At 42.4% G+C, this 22,557-nt stretch overlaps 1 protein-coding gene across 6 annotated transcripts in view; it reads left to right on the forward strand.

Annotated features, from left to right (window-relative positions):
• Nucleotides 1-22,557, forward strand: part of LOC133978472 (multiple C2 and transmembrane domain-containing protein 1-like) — a 149,126-nt gene that overhangs the window by 115,938 nt on the left and 10,631 nt on the right. For 3 of the 6 annotated variants that reach the window (XM_062416719.1, XM_062416717.1, XM_062416718.1), the window contains one exon: nucleotides 8,842-8,894. In XM_062416719.1, coding sequence (XP_062272703.1) covers nucleotides 8,842-8,894 — 53 coding nt within the window. Of the gene's footprint in view, nucleotides 1-8,837; nucleotides 8,895-15,435; nucleotides 15,535-22,557 lie in introns of all 6 variants that reach the window. The other 3 variants (XM_062416716.1, XM_062416715.1, XM_062416720.1) reach the window with 2 other exon arrangements.

Here is a 22,557-nt window from a genome sequence, read left to right on the forward strand (position 1 = left end):
TTTGAAGGTTGCCTGAATATCATCATCTTTAAAGTGTGCGACTTGAGGGTGTTTGGTTGAATTCAGAGAACTTACCTTTAACTTAGCTGTTTTGGATGAATAGATCAGCAAGACTAGGAGTGTTTTTAACCATGAGAGCAATGCTGCAAAATTGAGTCTTTACTCCTTTCAATTAAACTGTCCACTGCCCAACATGAGCATAATGGGCAAGGTTTAAGAGCATTATACATGTGCTTTTTACAATTCAAGTGTTTTTGGCTTGTGGATGGTATACAGAGGACTGAAAGACAAGTTGCTACGGGCTGGTGGTGAGATAGTCTGAGGCAAATGTGCAGTAGAAGAGAAGGGGATGGCAGTGCTATGTGCATCTGTACTGTATGTAAATGTGCAGGTGTGTCATGTTAGTGATTTTCTGCTGCCTGATAAAGTTCGGTCTGTTCTCTTTTATTCCAGGGTTATGATTCAGGCTCTACCAAAGTGTGGAACCACTGCACACACACACACACACACACACACACACACACACACACACACACACACACACACACACACACACACACACACACAAACATACACATACACATACACACAAACACACAAACACACACACACACGCACACGCACACACACACACACACACACACACACACACACACACACACACACATTTGCATGTTCAAATCGACCAAGAAAAAGGTGTGTGTGTTTCATGTGAATATAGAGATAAAAATACTCAATATGCGTCTGTGTATAAAACATGCGTTGTATTTCTATCCACTGTATGTATGTGCATCAACACGCGTGTATATACATGACTGTGTGAAGACATTCTTTGCAACAATATATCCGATGAAAGTGGGATTAATTGTCAAAGATTAGCACCATTAATGCTCCTTTTCTTGCCGCTATGACAGTTGTGCTGAACAGTAGAGAGCAGCACGGGCGACACAAAGAAGATTCTCTGACAATCACAGCGTCTCTTGTCTCGTCGTTGCAATCTTACTGCCTCAGGATTGGTGAATGCGTTGAACCTTTTCTCCCTGTTACATTATCAACTCTCTGCCTCTTACAGTCATGATATTACTATCTTATATCACATATAAACATATAGTAATAAATATAAATTGGATAAGCACAGTACAGTAAAGGTAATGTGCAATTGTGTAAGCAAGCAGTATTATTAGATATTTGTGTTTGCAAAAGATGTACACACATGCAGTGCACTCTAACACACACAAGTCCTGTCCCTGTTTGTTTTCGGAGTTTCCCAATCTGTGGCAGTGCAGGGGGAAGTGGGTATAGCGAGAGCATACAATATCTGCGTTCTTCGCTTCCTCCCCCGATCCCCTGGATTCCTCTTCCGATTCTTTATCAAGCTGAAGTCATGGACAACTCACTGTTTCCCTCTCGCACTTGGCAGAGAAAAGAAAAGAATAGAAAAGAAAACAAAGGGAAAGGGCTTTCTAATTACTTTAAACAACACACCAAATTAAAGCATTGTGCTGAGCCGAGCAAAGGGTCAGCATCCGGAGCGCTGTGGTTTTCCAACAGTCTGGGGTGAGGGTAATGCCAAAGGAATCTCTGTTGAACTCACTGTGAAGAGTGAGAGAGAGAGAGAGAGAGAGAGAGAGAGAGAGAGCGGGGTAGTGTGGGGGGAGAAAGGGAGAAAACAAAACAAAAAAAAAGTATACACTTGAGTACAGACTTCCTAATGAACTGAAGGGCCTTGCTTCATCTGATGGGTTCAATGTGAGGACCCTTCTCCGATTTTACACCGCAACCACAGTCCATAGCCCTGTCTATGGCAGATAAACAAACACAGTGTTCTCTACATGCTGTAATTCACCACTCAGGGTCACTGCCTGTTGTGCAGTTACATGCTGCTTTGCAAACAGATCTCGGATCAGGGCTCTTTACCCTCGCCCCAACCTTGACCAGTACCTGCTAAGCAGTCGGAGCGTCCTTAGAACAGCGATTAAAGGAGGCGATGCACCAGGAAGGTCACTGACCTCCTCTCTTATCATGTAGCACTGTGACCTGTGAACCCTGACTCCTCAACACTGTTACCTGACCTGCATGTCATGCTGTAACATGCTCTCTGAAACAAACAAACAAAGGGAGAGAAGGACCTTTTATGCTTTTGACTTTATGCAAAGTATGATACTGCTTTTACTTTGGCATTCAAAGGTGATAATAAACTGTCAAAGAAGGCTCATCGTGTCCTTCTGCATTTATGTGGAGTCCCCAGTTGTTGGGAGGTGGAGCGTTTTAATGACACAACCCTCTCCTTTCCATCTCTATCTTGTTTTGATACCTGGAAGCGTTTGGGGCCTAGATCTATCCCAAACCTGTTGCAAAAAAGCTGTCAGTAGGATGGGCTCGGTCAACCAGAGGACAGGCTGGAAGAGAAAAAGGCTGCAAGGCGCGTGTGCACGCATGTGTGCGTTTTTTCAGAGCAGTGTGTCGTATTCATGTGTGTGCTTGATTGCATGAGTGTATATGATGGGCACTGAGATTAACGCGCAGGGACACATCCCAATAGAAATCCTTCTTTGGCGTTCTGTTGGCCCAGAAAGGCCCTTACCAGATGTTACGAAGGTGTTAATTTCAGTGCAGGCTGTCGTAGAGGGCACATACAGAACATGGTGATGTCTCTTTCTACCACAGGATGACGGGCAATTAGGCCTCGTCACACTGGAGGACCATCCTCTTTATCCCATGCTTCAGACCATTACATAGATTCACCCACTGAATCCGCTAACCCATTACAGAAGAGAAGACCTTAATGGCCTGAAGATACTTCACACTTACAGACGTGTCTCCAACAGCAAGATACAGCTGACTATTTTCAACCCTCTCAACATCCTGAGTTAAAAAAAATGTATTAAAGTTTTCTTCTAATAGTGTTTTTGTATTTGTTTAAATTCACAAAGTTCTACTTATACAAGTTTAATCTTTACTTTCCTAACACACTCAGTGAGACAGCTGTGTATTGTTCATTAGTACACAAACAATTAGGTTTATTTCCAAGACAGTAATAATGTCTGTTTTTTATTTGAACATTGTATTATTTCTAGAACAATACTTCATTGCCATTTTTATCTATTCTATTTTCTCCCCGATTTTGCATCTCAAAAAAATGCTGCATCTTTCAACACACTGTGCCTTGACATCTGCCCTCATTAAGAGCCATGCACAACACAGTTAGAGAAGAGTAAATATTAAGAAAGCTGGGAGAAAAAGAGGGAACACAGCCTATTAAACCTCAACTCCTCTAGAAAGTCACACCTCCACTTTTTCCCCATAAAGCGGCAACTGACGAAGGAAAAAGAGGACGAGGAAAGGAGATGGAGTGGGAGCAGGAGACAAAAAAAGACAGAGAGGCATTCAGAGAGACAGGAGGCAGAGGAAAGCAGCGGTGGATGGCAGGCACTCCTCGGTGCAGAGTCAGACATGGCAGTTGGTGACAGGTGACAAAATCAAAAGGTCATGTCACTTTTAACTGGGAGCGCCTGTGCCCCGCTGATTTCCCCCGTGCCGCCCCGACATCACCGCGCTCATCTCTGCTCCTCTCTGCTCCTCTCGCTTGCCTCTCTGTCTCTGCTAAACTGGCAGATAGGATGGCAGTCTGGCAGGCAGAAAGACAGGCGACGGGCATAGTTTGAAGCGGGACGGGAGCATCGGGAGCATCAGGAATGCCACTGCAGAATCCTCCCAGCCTCGCTTTTCATCATGTTGTCTCTCTTTCTCTTCCTTTCCTTCCATTTGTCTAACTCCATTCATCACACTGAACCTTTGTAACTGTCTGTGCTCTTTGCTAACAGCGTCAGCAGCTCAGGGTGTCTGCCTCAGCGCTTGTTGTTGTTGTTTTGTCTATACAGTAAACCCGCTGTAGCTTTTGGCAAGTTTTTCAGTTTAAACCTTGAGCCTTATGTCTACAGATGTGAGTGTATGTGCAATAGACTGAACATCAAGTATGTATCAAGTGTCTTTTCTACAATTGAGCACGAAAAAACAATAACACAAAAGTGTATCGTCTGTCTGAGAAGGACAAACATCTTGTTATTGAATTTACTGGATTTACCAACTATCTCAAGAATGCTAGGATGATCATTGTGATTTCCTGTAAATAGCTGTTGAATCTCTGACTAACCGTACTTTACTTGAAATGTACATTGAGTTGGGGGATAGTAAAATAAGCATTGCTAACACATCTTTTCCAGCGATCACAGATTTTGTGTTGCTTTCATGAATATGGAGCCGCCCTTCTCACCCCCACCCCCAGCCTCCAGCTCCTGGTAGCACCCCAGCCTCACCCCTATCTAGCCCCCTGCTGGGTGAGCCTTGGCTGGGGCAGTGCAGATGGAAGGGCCCCCCTCTGAGGGCCGCGGCTCTGACAGCTTGTGAAGGGCCCGCGTGGGTCAGCCAAGCTCAGCCAGCAGCCCTTATCAGACGCACAGCCCTCCCCCAGTCTGCAGAAACTGTGGTGTAGGCAATATGCACACACATACACACATACACATGCACTCATGGATAGTGCATACCAAGTAGGGCCTTGAGATCCCCCAGCCAGCCAGTCGGCCAAACCTCAGCAGCTGGAGAGGTTAAAACCCCCTCACGTATCAAAGAGGAAGAGCAGCAGGAGGATGGAGAGAGGGAGGGGTGGAGGAATTGGAGAAAAAAGGAGGAGAAAGTATATCTTCATGTTCGCTGGGATGTCTGCTTTGGCGTAAATTCCCCCTGCAGCCATCATTGAGAAGGTTAGGAGGGGAGAACTGACGTTGCTACTAGTTCAGGTAGTGGAATTTAGCTTTTTCCTATGTGGAGTGTGTGTGCTTGTGTGTTTGTTTCATTGATCCAAACAGGATCCGTCCTGTTTTACTTCCATGAAAATACCAAGAAGCCCCTCAAAGTACAGTTCGAAAGCTCCTCTACACTTGCCAAGTTAGCTGTAAACTTTCTGGCATATTTCCATACAGTCTATTTATCCTTACCTGTTACCTAAGTTCCAAGTCTGTTTTGACTTTTTTCACTTTGTACCATATAGGAACTGTAAGGGAAAAGTTCTATAAGGTCAAATCCTACTGTTAATCTTCCAACATTAAAGTCAGAGCTAGCTTTCAGTGAACAGAACTTCTCATGCACAGCCAGTATATTCAGTCAGGTGCTGCTCTGTCGCAGAAACATCTTAGGTAAAAATCAATCAAATTAACCACCACACACTAAACTGACTTTACTGTGACTTTATTAGGAGCCAGAGCAAGCTTTGTCAGAGTTAGGTGAGTAAGGGGGATACAACTGGACATAAATCAAGATTATACAATTTTTGTCCTTGAGAAAGACTCTAGGGGTGCTGTTGTGCCACTCCATGTGTGCAAGTAGCTCCTCCTGGGGATCAATAGGGTAGTAGAAATATCTACCTGAGCCTCTCTGCTGATAGACACACAGTTCTTGAAAAAACATCCTTCCACTGTTCCCCTTTACCATTCCAACAACATTTCATCACATTTTCAGTCAATCAGTGTGTGCAGCAGGGGATCGCTCACACAGGAAAACATCAGATCCAAAAACTCTCTGGACTTTTCAGCTACCTTATATTCCGTCTGTCTTGCCAGACTTTTTCAAATTCACCTCAGACAGTTTTTTAAGTATCTGTGTTCACTTTAACTGACGCAGAGTAACAGTAAACAGTAGAGAAATATCTGGCCCTGTAACACTGAATGTAAATAACATGAAGATATTGAGCATCAGTCACTAAATGGAGTAAAGCAATTGTCATGCAAGGATATAATGAAGAATTACAGAAACCTAGACAAGAGGATTTCTACACTGCCTCTATGATCTGGTTCAGTAGCTGCATTTTCTTGACTAACGTGTGATAAAGGATTAAGCCATTCACACACATGGTTCAGTTCATTTGTCTCTTCCCATGGACAGTATTTTGTATTGATGGACAGTACAGTAAGAGAGGAATAATCAGAACAATGTAGCAGAGCTCCTGCTGGGATATGAGCCAGTGCTACGGAAATGTCATTATTTTTTTTATTTTTTTTAACTCAATATTTGCATTTACAGATGAAGTGTTGCCAATCCAGAACAAAGACAAGGTGTATATATAAAAACAAAAACAAAAAAGAAAAGAAGTAATTATTTCAAATCAGCTTTTTAGGTCAGAGTCACAAAGCCACAGATGTATGCATATACTTTATTTTACTTTAATACAGCTGTTTGAACTCTCAATGTCATTGTACTCACTTATATTCTTTCTGTGTATTTTATATTATCACCATCTTTGTATGTATTTATGGTGCATAGTGTAATCTGTAAGAGTAGCCTGTATCATCCCTGTATTATTTGAATAGGTCTGAATATGTTAATCCCCCACCTCACCAGATATTGAATTGACTGGAGCAGCTCTGCAGGCAATGTGAGCTCTACACGATCCTGTCGACAGCAAGGCTTTGATGCTGCCTTGCTGTAATGATAGTAATTCAAACAACATGATAATGGGGGGATAAGCAGACAAATGATATCATACACCAAACAGGTCTTAGAAAGAGGGAACGAATGAGACAAATATAGAGAAAGGTAGAAGGAGAGAAAGGAAGATGCTTGGAATTCATCGGCTGCACTGAGGTAATTTATATCCTCCCTTACTGAGACAGTAGCTTCAGTGCGCGCATTTAGCCATGGCAATCTTCAGGGCAGATGACATGTTCCATGTCTTTTTATTTATTAATTTTACACTGTGTCTCATCACAGGAAACATGACTTCTCTCTGTAACCAGAGGCGATAGAGGAGAGAGAGCAGAGCGGAGAGCAGAGGGAGACAAACGACTCTATCATTCTCTCTGTCTCTCTAGGTCATGCTTCTCCTGCTAGCTCATGCTCATTCTCTTTGTTTAAAGTTTGGAGCGTGTGCCAGGCATGCCCTAGTAAAGCCTCTGTGTGGAGGAATCCATTATGTTTGTATTTTGGCACGGGTGAAAGGATTTGGGTGGAACCATGATGACTTTATAAACAGTTATAGTTCATTTGTTTAGAGATGCCAGAAGGCTTTAATTTTACAGTATCATGTCTACATCTTTTGCCTCGGCTGAGCGCAAGAATTCCCTCTCTGGTATTTGTATAGCGTAGTGGTGAATGTATTCTCCATCAATAAAGAGATTGTGAACTGTGAACAGTCAGGCTTATTTTTCTAAACAGTGATGGAGTCTCAGTGAACTGGGGAATAACCAGTTGCTATACAGTCAGACAGTTTCAACAAGGAGTGTCGTGCACGCACGCACAGCACTTTGCCCAAGTCACCAAGAGCTATTGATAGAACACAAACACACACGCACTGGTAGACAGCGCACTATTGACTCTACCCTCTCAACTCTGCTGTTCTGAACTCCTCTTTGTTTGTGTCGAGAAGCTGCATTTACATAAGAAGCTTATGTCAGCCGCCACATAGTTTTCCCCCTTATTCCAATGAAAAACAAAAAGGACAAAAGCTATTGTTTCGTTAAGTAATGATTTTTGGATTTCTCCAAACTAGTCTGTGCTGTTCTGGACGTGGTTAGGGGGTTGTGGTGGTGTTGAGTCTGGGTGAAGGTTTTTATGGTTTGGGGGTTGGGAGGTTGACAGCTGTAAGACTTATGATACGGGTATTTGTTTATGTAAATTGGGAGCAACAATATGACCTCATAGCTTTGATGTTGTGATTGACAGGAAGAGGGTGGATAAGAGATTCTGCACCGATCTGTACTCTTCTCTTTGGTGGTACCGTACGTGAACTTGTGCCCGATCACAAAGACACACAGTGATTGAAGCACTGTATCATTAAATACAAATCCGATACAGTAAAACACAGTGGCTCAAGCTACCTTTTTTTTAATACCCCAAGACATTTGTTTCTTGGCTCGCTTTTCAAATACATATAGAGGTCTGAAGTGTATGTGAAGGACTGCATTTCCCATTAAGACATTTTTCCTTCTACATTTCATTTCCTGTTAACGCGTATGTAAAACTAATTTTGTCTCGTTCTATTACTGAACAGGAGAAGCTACAACTTGCATGTGCTATTGTTACTGTAGTCTGTATTCATATGTGTCTCTGACTGCGTGCACAGAAGTGTGTCTCTGTCATTTTTTCTATGTGTTGTACAGTATGTATTGGGGTGTCTTGGGGCTTCAGAGCTACAGCAGCTCCAGTTTCATCGGTTTTGGACCACTGAAGCACATAGTTGCTGTTCTTTGTGACTTGCCTTCTGTGCTGCAGGCTTCCTTTTTTCTTCTTCCATGGAAAACCACTCTGTGAGAGGATATGAAACGATAGATTGATGTATGTGTAGAAAATGGGAGGTTGAGGTGAGAGACGGGTACAAAGGTCATAGAGGTCAGAAGAGACCAAAGAGAATCAGAAGAAGAAGAGTTCTGCTGTCTTGTCCCCCTGAATAGTGTAAGATTTGAATGCTTTTGTGCAATGCGATTTGAGTGGATGAATAGGCTTTAATCCTCAGCCCGTTGAAATTCAAAGCCAGAGCATTTGCTTACATTTCCAGAAGTGTCAACGCATTTGAACAACAGAATGTTTCTAAAATTAAATTGTAATTCTAAACCATTCTGAAGCTTCTGACACATTAGCACACACCCATCCAATAGTTGTGCTATCTACATGCTTTCCATACTCATTAACAAACTCTTGCCAGACATAAGCATAACCAATCAGCTTTAATATGCCTCTCTGGGTGTTCTGCCAATGTTAACCCTGTGTTATCTAATGTTTATCTGCACCATAGCTGTTACATAAACATTTTTATTTCTCTTTCTGTTTTTTCTCGTTGCAACTGTCAGCAAGCAATGGAGGACCTACTGGAGGACGAGGATGAGGATTTTGACAAAGATGACAAGGTAATTATGTCTTGTGTCAGGGATGCACTCACACATAAACACATACACACATGCATGCGCACACAGACAGACAGACACACACATAGACACACACTGCCTCAGGAGGAGTTGACACTGCTTCATAGACCGGAAACACAAACAGACGAGTGAAATGACTCGATCTTCCCCTCCCATCTCCTCCCCTGTTTAGTCACTGCTCGAGGCACAAACACTTGTACAAAGATTGTACAACCTTTTCACCTTTTGGAAAAGTTTTCTCTGTAGGTATATACACAGCGCATTCCTCACCTTTTTCTTCTTTGTGGCTTGCTTTGCTTTGGTCTGGTCTTTCACTGCGGTTTGGTACAGTATCCTAATTTTTCCCTTCATATAACACTATGGAGAATTTACGTTACTACAGTCACACTTCAGCCCTGTTTCCTGTGAACATGCCCCCGTATAAAGTGCTTAGTTAGCTATTTAGGCCCATTCACTGCTCCTTTATGTCCCAGTAAAACAGCATCTGGGCTTGTCCAGACACTATCAGGTAACAACAGGTGGCTGCTTTACTGCCTCTGCTCGTTTACACTGTAGGAACAGCTACTGAAACAAATGCCACTGGATAGGATAAAATACTTTGTCAATGTTCCACTCAGGGATGGTAATTGAAATGCAACAGCAGCTCTGTGACCATCTACAGGGTTGTCTGTGTTTTGGTGTGGCACATTTGAAATGAAGACAATTTTCAGTTTGATACCACAGTGTGATCAGACTTGAGCAGTCGTAAAACAAGGACATGTAGCTCTGACACATTCTAACGTGAGCTTTTAAGTACAGCCCAACGACTTTACTGTGGAAACCCGTAAAGCACCTTGACGGAAATATCTTGAATTTGAAATTAGTCCGGCTGTTATTTGATGCCTCACAGCCACACTCCAGCAATATAAAGGTTAGTAGGCTAAGATGTGGTAATTTGCTGGTTTGTCTGGTTTGGTAATCTTTTTGGAGGAAAACCCTGGCTGTTTGCAATGGTAATTGTAAAGGCCTTTGACCGGGCAATTTGATATCTTAAAATTATTATGCCTCAGGACATGCTGAATGCTGAATTTTCTTATACGATTTCAACCCTGCTTACAACCTTTCCAAATTTTAAGGGCTACAAGTTCAAGTCTGCAGTAAAATGGTTAAAAAAGCACACTTATGTTGCAGATGGTCAAATAGTCATCCCAACAGTAAGTCAGGCAATAAGTCAGCCAAGCAGCCAGTTGGGCGATGAGCACACAAAGATACATGAGCATTACATCCTCTCCCACAGTGATGCAGAAGCAAAGTTTCATGGCTGTGAAGTTCCAAGGCTGAAATGTACAGGGGGCCACTGACTGAAGATATGCACCAGGCAACCTTGAACCTTTTTTTACCCCTTCTTTACGTCTGTTCTCCATCACTGCATTTCCTACCTCCTCTCAGGGAAAAAATACAAATACAGGCATTTGAAAAGCTGCAGATTATATGAAATACATTTTGGACTTTCATATTGAAATGAGGTGCAGCAGCAGCTTGTGCAGCCTCTGTCAGATTTGGTGCCAAACTGATTATTCCACATAAGAAGGCCTTGCTCTCTGTGCTCACACAGGGCTGGGATGCTGGATAGCACAGCCGCCACAAAGGCTACAATTTACCAACTCTGGCTTCATACATTTTGATCTATTGCTCCCCTCAACTGTTAGCATTTCATTTGGGCTGTAGGAAAGTTGAAAGGGGGGCATTTTTCTTTTTTCTTCGCCTATATCTCTCTCCTTCTACCCTTCCCTCAATCGTCCCCTTCCCTGCCTTTTTTTCTCTTTCATCCTGACACATACGGTACTCTCTCTCTCTTCCTTTTGCTCTCCCTCAAACCTGGTTAAGTGCAGAACAAATGGAATTTCAAGGCTTAACAAATTTGTCTTTTACATTGGATATGAGTTTTTCTTTTTTTCTTTTTTTTTTTTTATACATTGGATATGAGGTACAGCTTCAGATTGTATGAGTAAGTATGAAGGACGGGTCAAAGGAGGCCTCTTTTATGGCACAGGCCTATAGGGGAGAGAGGGAAGAAGAGAGAGAGAACGAGAGTGAAAGGGAAAAAAAGATTAATAAATGTGCCAAGGCCTCATTTTAATTGAACTTGAAGCATATGTTGCAAGTATGTACAATTCGTCCCAGATGTTTACTCCGGCCATGTGCACGGCGCTTCCCAGTGCACCACAAGGCAGCTATTAGCTGGATAACCTTTGCTCCAGAGGCTAAATGGGGTATTACATGGCCAAAAAGTAGAGCACCTGTTTTTCATTGCATAGAAGACCCCTTGCAGGCTTTTTGTCTTGGATCACCACATGTGTTTTGACTTAGCAGATTGTTGGGCAGACGTGAAAAGTGTCTTTCTTGTGAGCAAGCACTGATATTAGTCACTTAATCTCAATGAAAGTCCAGCATCTACACTAATTGATGGGGACGGCTTTGTTGTTAAAGCCAAGCAGGCAGGCACATGAGGGATGAAAGAATGTTAGACATTTTTCTTCTACTCTTATCCTCCTGCTCTGTGAGTGTGTGTGTGTGTGTGTGTGTGTGTTTGTGTGTGTGTGTGTGTGTGTGTGTGTGTGTGTGTGTGTGTGTGTGTGTGTGTGTGTGTGTGTGTGTGTGTGTGTGTGTGTGTGTGTGTGTGTGTCTTAATCTTCAACATGGAATGTTGATTGACTCTTATTGCCTACACACACACACACACACACACACACACACACACACACACACACACACACACACACACACACACACACACACACACACACACACACACACACACATGTCAGCAGTATATTGCCCAAATTTTGAACCTCTGCTTTCAATAAAACACATTTTATGATGGCAAGTTGCAGATGCAGCTTTTCACCAACAGACTACAGAAGCAGTTGCATACATATTGAAGTTGTAGTTAAATAACAAATAAGATACACATTCAGCATGAAAAGATGTCAATATGGCAGAATTTACTATGAGTAAGGAAAGGTTTTTTAGGGGTGTAGCATGTATTTTATTTGGATGTGATTAAAATATCATCATCTAATGATCCAGAGGTGCTAAATCCAGATATTCTGGACTCAACACTTTAATCTAAGAAGTTTTTTTTAAATACTAAATATTAGATGTTAAAATTATAGACCTGTCAACTTGATTTTTTAAAAAGTGCTGAAAATGCACTGTAGCTCAATACATCTTCTTATTCACATGACTGTCAATATGAACTTTACTCAGTTTCAACATCCCAAGGAGCATTCATTTGCACAGTAGATCTTAAATTTGATCACTTTCATAGGTACACTGATTTTAGTTAATGGGATGCTACTTTTGGGACTGTATCAGACATATAGTTCTCTATTGATTGATGATGATGATTTACTCTCTTTTCATAATTATCTTTAGAGGATTTCACTTAGAAGAATGTAATACAACTTTATCACTGAAGACATTTTGACTCGTCATAGCAGTTAAACACAGGTGTAATTAATAACATTAACGATAGCTCCATTCAATGTATGTGCCCCAGTGAGCCATGACACTGAGTACCAGGGACCTGGAAACAGTTAGAAAGGACACCTCTGCTTTCTCTGCTACAACAACAAGCTGTTAGTGTGTAAAAATGACATGGACAAGTACTCCTGGACGTCCAAGTGTCCTGCACCTCCTCACATCTCAGCCACCCCTAATTCTGTCTTCTTTACAGTTCAGTTCATGTGCCTGTATGTGCCTTTTTAGTATTTTCCAATACACCTTGAAGTAACATTGCGGGACATGGACGGTGTAAGACAGCAGCAACATGCAGCTCATTCCCACAGTATATTTACAGGCTACCAGCTGCAGGGGCTTCACTGTGCAATGTAGCCTTTGATGTTTCTTCTCACCTGAGGGCTCACTGTCCAGAGCTGGCACGAAGCTATCACCTTTAGGCTCAGCATGGGTGTGAGTGTTTGTGTGTGTAAATGTGTTTGTGTATTTTGTGTGAGTGTCATGCTTGTGTCTGTGCAGTGGCTCAGCTGTCTCCCAGAGGGGGGGCTTACTGGAAAAAGGGAGAGAGATAGAGAGGGAGCGAGAGAGAGTCTGAAAGAGTGAGGAGATTACCCTCACACGGTTGACTGGTCACTGAAGCGCTCGTGCTCTGCTCAGCTAGGCTCCACTAGCCTCAGGAGGACCTGACACAGATAAGATACACACTGCAATCATGTCCTGCTCACGGGCTTACTGCTCAGTGCACTCCCTCTCTCTTTCTCTCTCTATCTATCTATCTCTCGCTCTCTCACACACACACACACACACACACACACACACACACACACACACACACACACACACACACACACACACACACACACACACACACACACACACACACTAACACACCACATGCACCCTTCAATTTTTTTATTTTTTTTTATTCTCCAGTTTCTTGCTCATTTTCTCCTTCCCTCCCACATGTGCAGAGATGATGGTAAATATAGAGTGGACATTATTCATTAGCTCGAACACATTGAACTGTAAAATTTAAATTACTATACTGAAATGAAAAGTCCTTTTTTAGTCTTATTTATGGACCCAATTCCCTAAGGCATTCCAAGTGAACCAGCAATGAAATCTGTTTTTAGCCCATTTGCTGTGTGTTATTTTTGACCTTCTGGGGCACCAACTGAGTACAGGTAAACCATATAGAATTACAATACAATTTGACAAATTTAGGATAGCTTTCTTTGATTTATGAACACCTTGCATGACGCTGAATGTTAATGTAGTCCAAAAAAGGTTGTAACAAATTGTAATGCAGTTGACTGAATAGTGTATGTAAGATTGGGCATACATGATCCTCTGTGCCTTCATCTCTCCTGCCACACAGTCGTCTTCCTAAACCCCAATATCTCTTTATCCTTCTCATCTATAGTGCTGAGACAGCCTTTCCACCCTCTGCTGCTTTCCCCGTAGGCATGACTCATGCGCACACACTAACACACACACACACACACACACACGTCTGCACATATGTATGTGTTTATCAATTCTTTGGGAAGTACCGGTATAACTCCTGGCCAATGGCTAGTATCAGCACACGTATCCAGTTCTCACCCTGAAGGCCTCACAGCTGTTTTCAGCTACTGATTTTTACATACGCTATCGCTCTGCTCTCTCTTTGTATCTACCTGTCTCTTCTCTACCCAGCTCTATCTCTGCTCCTGTTTGCTCTGTTGCATAGGCTCTCTGCTCCACGTTATGTTAAATAAGGTTTGCACACTTTCTCTCAGTGTGAATATGGTTAAAAACAGTACAAGTTTTTTGACTTATCTCCAGATAGCACATGGAGCTCTGCAATACTTTCTCAAGCCCTGGCGTTCCTCTCTCAGTCCCTGTCACGGCACTGCGCCGATCATTCAGATAACGACATGGCATAATGTAATTGGACTAAAGAGAGCATTGGGAATTATATCAATGCTCCGGAAAAAAAAGTGTGACTGAAATGTTGTTCTAGGGAGGCTATTGAGCTTGTAATGCAGTGGGGTTGTCCTCAGGTATCAGGGGTTTTTTTGAGCTGCTGAAGAGAATGGGAGAGAGAGTGACAGAGGGAGGGAGAGGGGAAGAGAAAAAAGTTTCAATCTCTGTGTTCTTTTCTTCTCCCTGCTTGTGAAGGATGAAAAGCGTCACGCTGTAAAATATGCTTTTGACTTTTCTGCTTCATTTTTCTTTCCATCTCACTGTCTTTCTTTCGTTGTTCAGCAGAGACACTGGTAGGAACTGCATTTTAATCATGTTTGGCTAATAGAGGAAGGAATGAAAACAAAAAGGAGGGTGAAAGAGGCATGGAGGAGTATAGTCTCTCTATGCAAAATACACTGCATTGTTTGTTTGTTTTTCCTCTTTGTCACACACATACATCAGGTGGATCATCTCTCACTATCTCTGTTCCCCCCAGATACATATCTTTTTCTTTGTCTTTCACTTTCTCTCATTTCTCCTTCATTCTCCAACTCTGCTCTAAATTCCTGTTTCACTTTTACTTGAACTCTTTTGTTATTAATATGAAATTTTGTTCTTAGGGCTTTTTTGCAGTTTGTACAAGTATACCTATAGGTTAGTACAGCTTTATACTCACCAGAGTCACTGTGGAGATTGTAGAAATGAGTGCTCTTCTGGATTCAGCTTTGCAATAGTCCAGTATATGCCTCAAATTGCACTGTTTTACAACAGTCAAGCTTTAACCCAGCATTAAAAGGATTTATTTGGATGACTAAACAAAGTTGAATATAAAAAAAACAACAACTCTCCTTTGCATTGCACTACTAAAGCTGCTTTCAGCATAGTGCTTGTGTTTACAATCTCCACAGAGAAGGTGGTGAAACAATGTTGTTCTTGCCTATAGCCTGTTATATTGGCCAAAACATCAACTTTAAGACCCTAGTGGTAAGCCATACCCTTTTTTCTTTAACCCCTTGCACCTTGATTTCTCTGGGTTGTAAAGAGAAAATCTTACTGTAATCTATCCACAAAGGACCCTAAACCAGGCCCCTGGGAGGACAGCCGTGATAAAAACCATATCCTTGAGGATATGTTGGCTTCCTGGCACTTTGAGTGGATACGAGCGATGGTGGTAAGTTGGCATGTGTGCGGCTCTGGCACTAACTCCTAATGGTGTGTGTCACTGTCTTCTGGTTTCCTACTTAGCTCATCGTCTGTCCGGCGGCCTCTGTCTGCTGTCCTGTTGTAAACCTGGGGTTTGTGTATAGTACTTGTTCCCTGTCCACGTCTCAATCAAACACCCACGCTATGCACGTTCAGCCCGCAACCCAACCCTGCCTCGAGGCCTCCGCCTCTGCCTGCTCTTTAGGGTGATGAGGACGCCAATGGGGCTCCAGCATGGAAGACTGTTTCCCATCTTTTTGTGTGACTTCCCTGTAACACTGTAGACCCTGCAAGGTGACAGCTGTAGATTGAGTTGTGGCAGTGTATTAACTCTGTGTTGCTACTGGGACTGCTGGATCTGATGTACTAAATGGTGACATTGAGAGTCACTCAAGTGTTTGCTTGCTGATTGCTAATTTTGAACCTGTAATCTTTGCAGTGACAGGGGCCTTCAGGAAATTAATTCCCACCACAGAGTTGTTTAGTGTACTTTTTGTCAAAATAGACTTTGAGATTTAGATTTTTTTTTTTTTAAATGGCACTAATTACATTTCCTCTTAAAAATAATGATTATTTTCACACTTTATGACCCATAAGTCACTGATAATAAGCACCTAACAAACACATTTTCTAATGGGGACTCTCAGTGCCCTAAAAGTATAGTGTGTGTGTGTGTGTGTGTGTGTGTGTGTGTGTGTGTGTGTGTGTGTGTGTGTGTGTGTGTGTGTGTGTGTGTGTGTGTGTGTGTGTGTGTGTGTGTGTGTGTGTGTGTGTGTGTGTGTGTGTGTGTGTGCGCGGTTGTGGTTGTGGGTGGTGGGGTGGTTTGAATGTGCTTCTGAACACTTTTTCTTAAAAGTTGCTACAGGAACAGCAAAACCATTTCATATTGCTGGAGCAAATCCCAATGCTCATTATGCCTAATGCAGCAATGTCTACTCCCCCAACTGTTATTGTTCTGAATCACATACACAAGAGCGGCTGAACCAACTGAACTTTTTGACTGATGAACTATGCATCAAAGGCTTACGACGAGCACTCGTTGCACTGTAGGTGAGGAGTTGTACGCTCTCATCCACCCAAAGTAACTCTCTTCGAGACACTCACCGAATAGGATGTGGAAGATGGAACACTCATCCCTCCCGGTCTCTCATTGGACAGAATGTGGAGCACAACACTTGACAGCGGTGTCGTCTGAATTTGAAAGTCAGACATGTTAGAAGGCAGCCGCCACCTTTTCTTTTAACAAGAGTCATAAATCTGTAATGAGCACAGAGAGGATGCATATTTTATTTGAAGACGTGATCCCTTCACTTCATAGCAATGCACTCTCGCTCTGTCGTGTTGTTTTTTCTACCAAAACAAAGTTTAAAAGTGGATGTTAAAGCTTGTTCTTGCCTGTGCCTCTCTGAACATGAATATGTAATTAAAGGTACACCAGAGTTAGCACATGTTTTTATAGACCTAGGTGATGAATCACATATAATTTACAATGATTTAATTTATCAACAATTATGCGATATTGTGTAGGTATGGATCTTGATTTATAGAGGAGAAGAGAAATGAAACTCCTGTGGATAAAAACTCCACCTTACAGAATCAGAAATGCCTATGTGTCTTTGAAACAGATTTTCTCCCAAACCTCATTACCAAATATCTGTACCTCATCTACATTTGCGTGTTATCAAAGTTTCCTTATTCTCTCATCTTGAGAATGAATGAATACAGTTTTGATTTCATAGTGCCATATGTTTTAAATCAACACAGACAGAGAGAGTGAAAAAGACAGACAGACAGACAGACAGACAGACAGACAGACAGACAGACAGACAGACAGACAGACAGACAGACAGACAGACAGACAGACAGACAGACAGGGGGAGATGGGTTGGAGCAGCTAAACCAGGCCAACAGAGGACAAGAGTAATGCTGTCCCATTCATCACACTCTGCCAGGCTGGATTCTGGGAAGGACAGGGGAAGGAGAGCGCAGGAGCAGGGGAGCAGAGGTGAGGCAAGGTGGGGGAGAATTAGGCAGGGGGTGCGGGGGTCGGGTGGTGTTCAGCAGGAGGTGAGGAAGAGGAAGTGATCAAGCGTAGAAGTTGTGGGGTGGAAGTCATTTATGTGTGTGTGCGTGTGTGTGTGCGTCTGACCTTGAGTCTGATGGAGTGGCTGGTGTGGTGGAGGTGATGAGAGGCCCCGGGGGGAGATGGGTAAAGATGATCAGTGGCAAACAACATCCTGCCACCCAGACACATTAGAGGCACACACACAAACGCACTCTCATAACACCAGAAACCTTTCTCTTTAGGATAGGAAGCAGAGGTCAAACTGAAATAAGTCACCACCACCAACTCTTCCTTTTATTCCCTCACTCCCTCTCTCTCCCTCTCTTTTACATATGTGTATATTTATCCTCGCTATGGGACTAGGCTGGGTGAAGAGACTAATTAGTACTAGAGAGCATTGTGTCTGCCTGGTCCACCTCCAGCTGACAGTCTTAACTGTAGTTTGACTTTGGCTTTGTGGGAGCAACACTCAGTGCACACAGATATTCTCAAAGAAATCTGTGTGCGCACACAGACATAGACACTCTCCTCACATTCATCCGTTTGGGCCTTTGGGAGTGGGACGCCCCATCACATCTTAACGTGGCCTTTGTGTGTGTGAGCTGCCTGATGAGGGCCAGGAGGAGGACGTGCGGTGCATCTCAACATGCTAGTTAAACAGATATTTATGTGTTTATGATAAAAAAGAGAGGGAGGGAAATAGAGATGTATTCCCCACATTCACCCATGGATTAGTTGTTGTATGGGCTAAATTATTTATTAAAACCGCAGCCTGAAAAAAAAAGGAACATCTGCTTCTTTCATGTGGCGCTGGCGAGGTGCCAGGTTGCATGGTGGTATCTGAGGCTGGTCGCAGGGCCTTTGTCTCGTCTTGTTGTCATTTCCTGACAGAGGGGAGATATTCTTCTAGGCCACTGGCTCCCCAACTTTTTTTCCTCTTAACTCCCAGTGGGATTAAATCTGTGACTCCTCGCTCCCCAGCGGACTACTTGGAATAGACACTATTCAGACACGTTCATTTTCATATTAAGGTCTGTATTTGGCTTACATTACCTTTGTGGTAGAAGAACAACTATTTAAATGGTCAGTGTCGAAGATATAAAGTACTCACTGCAAAAAATGTCCATTGTAAAATATCATTGTAATGCCTGAAAAAGCGTCCCAGTTGCCAGGTGGCCAAATGTGTTACTCACATTTTCATTAAACTAATTAAACTGCTTTGCAATACAAATATAGCAATGCAAATTATAAACTATCACCGGAACATTTAACAGTTTTGACCAATAATTGTAACTCATGTATTGAACCAAACAAAGACAAAAAATGATTGATCTGAAAGCCATTGATGTGAATAAGCCTCATCTCCTACTAGTGAACAGTATTTCACTTTCATCAATTACTAAATTATTTCTATATTTAATTGTTCACAGAAATGTTTAAAAAGCCGGCACAGGTAAATGTAATGTTTAGGGGAATGGATAATTAGTTTATTTTACCCATGTGTTATTTTGTAAGGAGAGATAGCAACACACACAAGTGTTAACCATACCGTACAGCAGATGCTAATTGAATGCGCTATTTATTATTCTGTCATTCTTAATTCTTACACTGGCTTTGGAAATTGAATCAGTGTTGCCACTAAAGCATTCCGCAACTTGACTCAACTTTTCACTTTTTTTTTTTCCTGGGGTGGAAATGGGAGGGATGTCGACTCTCTCTGCTGTTACAAAATCAACAAGCACACTTTCAGATGCCCTCTGGGAGCCACATATTAGCATCCTGTCACGTTTTATTTGACATTTCAATTTTTACTGTGCTGCCAGAGTGAGAGAGGCAAAAAAGAAAAACATAGAAAAACAGGTGCAATTTTAGCACAGCAGCAATGAGCAGAAGCCACTTGTGGTTCAGACTCATTTTGTGGTGTGATTGGATATATGATGCTACATTATAACTGTTAGGTTTATCATTTTTATGGCATAACCCAGCAGGGAGAACAATGTGATCAGAGGTTAAAACAGTCTCAGATGGCTTTCTCTATTTCCACCCAGTAGATATAGGACAGATATTTGAGTCCATCGTAATAGGCTAAGTCCTCAGTGACCTCTCTCTTGTTTAGCTCTAGGCCTTGGGTCAGTGAAGAACAAACTGTCTTTGCAAAGTTTACAACTGCTCACTATGCATTTTTGCATATAGATGTGCTCTGCTATGATGCTATCTCTCCGAAAGAGACATGGAACAGTTGAGTACACAGAGGCATTGCACATCTTTCCTTTGTTAAATATTTAATCAAGTGTTTCAAGGAGTTTACCACATTTATTTACCACAATTTACCAGCAAGTGCAGTATTGTTAGCCTGACTTGGCTGTTTCTGTGTATGTGTAGGTGAGAGAGCGCATGTCCCTCGACTCTCTCTGGTGTCACTGAGGGTTGTTTCTCCTTAACGCATGTAAACAGCTCACATCACTTTAACGAGCCTTCCCTTGTCTGTTTCCCCTGATGGGAGCAATCCCATGGTGCAACCTGCTCCACACATTTGTACACAGGGTGGCTGAGTTCTAAAGTGATGGCTGCTTGGCTGAGATTTCATATCACACTACACACTATGATGCAAACTTTGGACATAACCACAAAAGATGCATTTATTGCCTTTAAGCGACATACACACAATTAAAACATGCAACTCTCCCAACAAAGGACACTGACTCACTAAATATTTCTTTTACCAACCTGATGAGAGTTAATTGATGTCAAGGAGCCTCTGCTGCATGTAGAAACATTTCATTCACAGGGTAAACAGACTGTCTCAGTGCAGATTTTTATTTAATACACAGCAGTGTGTGTTACTCCGACTTAACCCTCACGTTGCACTCTGATTGGCCCTGACCCTTTGCTACAGATTTAAAAGCAAATGATATTCAGAAGGAGAGATAGACCAACACACAGAAAAGGACACAGAATGAATAATAATCAGAGAAGTGTACAAAGGCCTCAAGATGTCTTTGTATTTATATTAGATTGACACTGGACTATGCATTTAAGAGACACACATTAATGCTATTTTTGCATTAGTGGTGCATTGTTTCTTATTAGCAATGAAAAATTAATTAACACAGTATATATTATTTCTAGCTGTTTTGAAATTCTTGCATATATTTATTTTTTGTTTAATGCTGCTGCACCAGTTTGCAATTATTTTGTTTCCCTTTTAAGAATTTGGTTTATATCAAATGTAGCTGTGGCAGAAACTAAGCCAATAGTTTTATCTCACAGTCAGAGATTATTACCAACATTAATGACATTTCATGCCTTAGCTTATGTATTGTACTCCACTTAAACTCTACTGTATATACTGACACACATGGCATATGTACAGAACAGTAAAGAACACATATAATATCTCCATACATTCAGGCCTCTCTTACAGTAGATTAAGTCATCTAGATTGAATGCTCTGTCATCTGACTGCAGTGACAATTTGTAGTACACAGACTGAATTGGCAGTTACTGTAACATGTCAGCATAACACATTGCAGATGAACCTACAGTTGCAGTCTATTAAAATGCATGATGCTGAACTCATTAGGCAAGCTTATTACACTATCTGTATGAATGATTCAAGCCATGCAGCACCATCCATCAAGACACTGCTGTCAGAGGTGCTGGGATTTGTAGCATACTTTGAGCATTAACATGACTGCAACTGTAGCCAAGTCAAAGCGAGAGGCCTCACAGATTTCATTTTATTAGCCCTGCCTTCAGGTCTCCAAACAAACCATCTTAGTCTCACTGACAGACACAGGAAGAGACAGATGGAAATACAGGCCCTGAGTCTCCTGTAAAGACCCTGCTCCTCCTCCTGAGTGAGAGTGGGAGCTGGTCAGGGCTGGAAAACCTCAACACATATCACATGTGAGCTAGTGGTTTACACACACATGCACACACATACTCCACTAAACCACAGTAAGAATGATTAGTCCTTGACTTAACTTGCACTAGTGACGGATCCGCTCTTGAGGATGTGTAAACGTGTGTCTAAGTGAGCTCACCTCCCTGATTTAGATGTTTCATAATTTTGTTTGATATGTAAGTTGATACATAAGAAAGCTTTCCATAACCTGAATGCGATGTGTGCATGCCTTGTGTCTCTCTTTATGGTTCTGTATCAATCGCCTTTCTTTTAGTGGTGACTGACATTGCAGTCTAAAAACCTCTACAATCTACAAACTTGCTCATTAAAGACAGAAACTGCTTTCAGGAGTCAAGGGCCCTCATAGTCTAATCTGTGTCGGTGTACATCGTTTGTAGAGTCACACAGCACGACCAGGTGTGCAGATCAACCTTATCTAATAGCTGTAGGGTGTGTGTATGTGTGTGTTTGTGTGCATATTAGGTTCCATTATAAGAACAGGTTGCCTGGCTCCATATGTGCGCAGTGTGCGGGGAAGCTGGGAAAACAAGGTTCTCCGTGGCCCTCTGTGTTATTGCTACCTCCCGCCTCCCCGAGCCGTGTTTGAAGACAGGAAATAGGAGTCAGACCGCAGTCCGAGGGGCATGTGGCAATGGTTTATACTCTGATGACCTCTGACTTATCCTCTCCACCCCCGCCTGCTCTCTCACACCACTCCCCTGGCCCTCAAACACTCTCCCCTGAGTCTGGGCCAGAAAATAAAATTGTCTGACCCGGCCCAGTCCTTCTCAGCTCGGCCTAACCCGGCCCATCACAATAGCCTCTACACTCTGAGATTTGTTTGAGCGAGCAATGAAAAACAGATGGCTTCCGAGGGAAGGACTGAAAAGAGGAGGAGAGAGGGAGGAAGAAAGAAAGGGAGTCTTGTAAAATATTTGCAAAGAAAAATAACCCAGGGACGCTGTCTAATTATATCTATTTGTCTTGTGTGGTTTTGCTGGGGAGGCCATGTGGTCTCC

Source organism: Scomber scombrus, chromosome 4 (assembly GCF_963691925.1).
Source record: "Scomber scombrus chromosome 4, fScoSco1.1, whole genome shotgun sequence".
NCBI lineage: Eukaryota > Metazoa > Chordata > Actinopteri > Scombriformes > Scombridae > Scomber > Scomber scombrus.